At 60.1% G+C, this 3,616-nt stretch overlaps 1 protein-coding gene across 3 annotated transcripts; it reads right to left on the reverse strand.

The window, feature by feature from the left end:
- Positions 1-1,024: 1,024 nt before the first annotated feature.
- OTOS (otospiralin) lies at positions 1,025-2,573 on the reverse strand. Of its 3 annotated transcripts, XM_027538114.1 has the most exons (4): positions 2,300-2,410; positions 1,927-2,008; positions 1,810-1,836; positions 1,025-1,289 (listed from the first exon to the last, which is right to left on the reverse strand). In XM_027538114.1, exons 2-4 carry the CDS (start codon positions 1,982-1,984, stop codon positions 1,105-1,107), a joined length of 270 nt encoding a protein of 89 aa, XP_027393915.1. In that variant the 5' UTR covers positions 1,985-2,008; positions 2,300-2,410; the 3' UTR covers positions 1,025-1,104. The 3 variants fall into 3 exon arrangements, with proteins under 3 accessions (XP_027393915.1, XP_027393914.1, XP_027393913.1); XM_027538113.1 differs by lacking the exon at positions 1,927-2,008 and having other exon boundaries at positions 2,300-2,573; XM_027538112.1 differs by having other exon boundaries at positions 1,810-2,008; positions 2,300-2,413.
- Between the last annotated feature and the right edge of the window lie 1,043 nt (positions 2,574-3,616).

The following is a 3,616-nucleotide window of genomic DNA, read 5'->3' on the forward strand; positions in this document are numbered from 1 at the left end:
GCACACAAGTTTCGCAAGACCTCACACAGTTCTCATTACGTGTGCTAGTCTCTGTGGTTAAATGCTAGCACAAAAACTGGTGTCTAAAGTTAAATGAGCTTCCCAGGTGGCTCCAGGTAAAGAATCCACCCGCCAATGCAGGAGATTCAGGTTTGATCCCTGGGTCGGGAAGATCCCCTAGAGAAGGAAATGGCAACCCACTCCAGTATTCTTGCCTGGGAAATCCCATGGGCAGAGGACCCTGGAGGGCTGCAGTCCATGGAGTCACAAAAGAGTCAGACACAACTTAGCAACTGAACAACAATAGAAGTTAAATAGTAAGCACTTTCTATTATTTTACTGTAAAAGGAAAGCTGGTTGCAGCCCAGGAAACCAATTTCTTCACCATCTGACCAAGTGTGACCTGCAGCTCTTGCACCTGGCCGGTGGGGTCCCCACCATAGAGCAGCTATCCCAGGGTGGGAGGGCAGTCCCTGACATGCTGTCCGTGCTGTCTGTGAGGCCTTCTGCTCCTCGGGGCCCAGGATGGGCAGCCCACTCCCCCCACCCCCAAGTCCCTGAGCCTGCGGCCCTGGTGGTCACATTCTGGGGGCCTTCTGCTTGCAGACCCAGCGCCCAGGCTCCTGGAGATCCTCAAAGACCAGCTGCCCCAGGGTGAGCTCAGCGTGACGGGTGGTACCTGGGCAAGGCCTCCAGCCCAGGGTGGCCACTGCAGTCTGCTCGCTGCCCAGCTCGGTGGCCAAAGGTGGGGGCCCTAGGGCAAGCCTGCCTGGACAGGATCTGTGTTCTGTCTACAAGCCAGGCAGTTGCCTGGTGTCTGTGTGCCTCAGTTTCCCCACCTGCATTCCAGGGCCCCTCCTAGGTTCAGTGGGAGGATGGGGGAGAATCGCAGCTGGTGCTCTGTGGACAGAGCCTATTGTCTGAGCTCCCTGACGGTCAAGAGGGGCCAGGCTGGTTCATCAAGCGAGAGGAAGAAGGGCTGAGCGGAGCCGCTTCTCCAAAGAAAACCAAGACCCACCGCGGGTATGGTGCACTCAAGTCAGGAGTTTATTGAGGACGAGGCCGCCCAGCTCCTGTGGGGCAGGGGGCCCCTGGCCCAGATGCTCACTCCTCTCTGTAGGGGACATGGAAGCCCAGGGTGGTCCCCAGGGGGAAGTGGGCGAAGAAGGTGCGGGCCATGTCCTCCAGCTGGGGGTAGGCCCCCAGGGCCTGGAAGTGCTGCACGTAGTTCCAGAAGTCAGACGTGGAGAAAGGCCAGTAGGGCATGGCCGGCAGCTCGGCATGGGGGTCTGGAGGGAGGCAGCCGGCTCAGGGGCTGGGCCAGCCCGCGGTGCCCGGGGGCACAGCGCCTGGTCGTCCGGGAAGCGGGCTGAGTCGGCCCTGCCCCTCTGAGCCCCTGGCTTGGGGCGGAGGAGGGGACCGGGGCCAGGGGAGGGGGGTCTGGCCCTGTCGTCCTGGAGACACTGAGCTGGTGGAGACACCGTGGTGGGATGTGGGGGCGCCCGAGGGGGGCCCAGAGGAGACCCTGGTCCCCAGGCCTGGACGCTCTGCCCCAAGATGGGGAGTCTGAGGTGGGCAGGCCTGGTCCTGGGGGTGCAGGGGTCCCCCTGCCCAGTGTGTCCCCAGGGAAGAGGCTCCAGTCCCTCTCCCTGTGGGGCTCGACCTCCAGCTGATCCAGGGCTTCCGCTTCACCAGCTTGCGGCAGAGCGTGACTGCCACCCGGCCCCCCCTTCTGCCGGGACTGGACACCCAAGACCAGAAACAAGACCCACACCACCCACGAGACCAGAGGCAAGAGCCATACAGTACCTCCCTCCTCCTGCACCGGCTTGGCCCCTGCGAGGGAAGGGAGAGCAGTCACCCCGAGGCCCCTGGGCGGGACCCCACCGCCCACCAGGACAGCACAGGACGACAGGCGGCCCCCACCTGCCAGAGGCGCCAGCAGGAGGCAGAGCACCAGCCCAGGTGGCAGGCGGGCCGGCATCTTCCCCAGGGCGACCCCAGCGACCTGCAGCCGGAGGAAGCCAGACGGGTGAGACGCCCCGGCCCCAGACCCCTGCCTCCGCCTGCCACCCCCAGACCCCCGCCTCCCCAGATCCCCGCCTCCCCCCGCCACCCCCAAGTGGGCACCTCCCAGGAAAACAGCTCCGGTAAAAAGACAAGTTCTCAGTGTTTTCATGGCAACTTCGATGTCAGTGGCCTCGTCCTTCTGGGGCTAAGCCCACGATTCAGAAGCGGGCAGCCTATCTCTCTGAACTACTTAAGGACGGACCCGGGTGTTTGCCCTCCTGGTAGTTACCTTGCAGCTGCTCTCGCCCGGCCCTGCAGCCTGAGGGGCTCCTGCCACAGGCACTCAGGCTCCTCTTTATAAAGGGCCGAGGAAGAGACGTCACGTCCGTGAACCGTCAAACCTCTGGCTTCATCCCACCCAGAGGACTGAGGGCGCCTGTGACCCTGGCAGACGGCCAGGAGTCCGTCCACTTCTGGGAGTCTGATCCAGAGATCAAATGGGAGAAAGCTGTCTTTGCACAGAATGAAGATGTTTAGGACTGAATTCAACATCATTTCCCAAAATAAACCACTTCCTTTCTACCAGGAGAGAAACAGCCTAAGTCTGATGAGGTTGCAGGAACAGAGCAATCACAGGGCTGCCCCAGGGACAGGCAGGCAGGACGGGACCCTTGGGGAGCCACCAGCAGCCCCTGCCCACAGGTCACTGTTGAGCCCAGAGACGGCAGGAAGGTAGGGTGTCTCCAGACTGGCACCTTCCAGCTTCCCTGCAGTGATGAAGTGTCTCCAGGCAACACAGCTACTTAGGGGGTGAACATCACAGTTCCCCAGGTATGGGGTACTGATCCCCAGATAGGGAAGAAGGATTGTTACCAAGGCCACACTCGCTCTGCTCGCTGAGAGATGAGGTGTTGAGACAAGGAAAACGACTTTATTCGGAAAGCCAGCTGACCAAGAAGACAGCAGGCTGTCCCCTCAAAATAACCATCTTTTCGGGGTCTGGATGCCAGGTTCTTTTATAGATCAGAGATGGGGGAACTGAGAAGCAAAGTAAAAAGGCCATTAACCTTGCAAACTTCTCCTAGAATGGCAAGCCTCAGGCAGGGGACGCGTCAATTTCTTCCTTCCTGCCGTCTACTGGTGGACCGGGTTCTGAGCAAAGGCACGTTGGTTTAGTCAGGTGGAGCAGCAGGATTCTCGGAAGCAGGCCCTTCTGTATGATCCTAATAACAAAAGCGACGGAAAGCAAGTCAAACAGTTCCACCGTGGAGTCAGAATTGGCCTCTTCCCTGCAATGGGGTGTCTTCTGGCAAAGAAGACCTGGAAGAGTTTAGGGGTTCCGGTCCCAGCTTCACCAGGAGAGGTGGTCTGCTCAACCTTCCTGCCACGCGGCCACACTCCAGACCGGACCCTGGGCTTTGTTCTTAGAAACCCGGGTTCTGTTGTGCCTACAGGAGAGGAGTTCTCTTAGGGCAGCTGTGCTGGGGTCTTCAGCTGGGCAGTCTGTGACTGTATCAGGGTCCCTAGACCACCCCCACATTGTCTGGGGGGACCCCCAGGACTCAGCTGAAATTCAGGACAAAGAAAGGATGCAAAGCAACATCAG

The sequence above is a fragment of the Bos indicus x Bos taurus genome, chromosome 3 (genome assembly GCF_003369695.1).
Source record: "Bos indicus x Bos taurus breed Angus x Brahman F1 hybrid chromosome 3, Bos_hybrid_MaternalHap_v2.0, whole genome shotgun sequence".
NCBI classification, from domain to species: domain Eukaryota; kingdom Metazoa; phylum Chordata; class Mammalia; order Artiodactyla; family Bovidae; genus Bos; species Bos indicus x Bos taurus.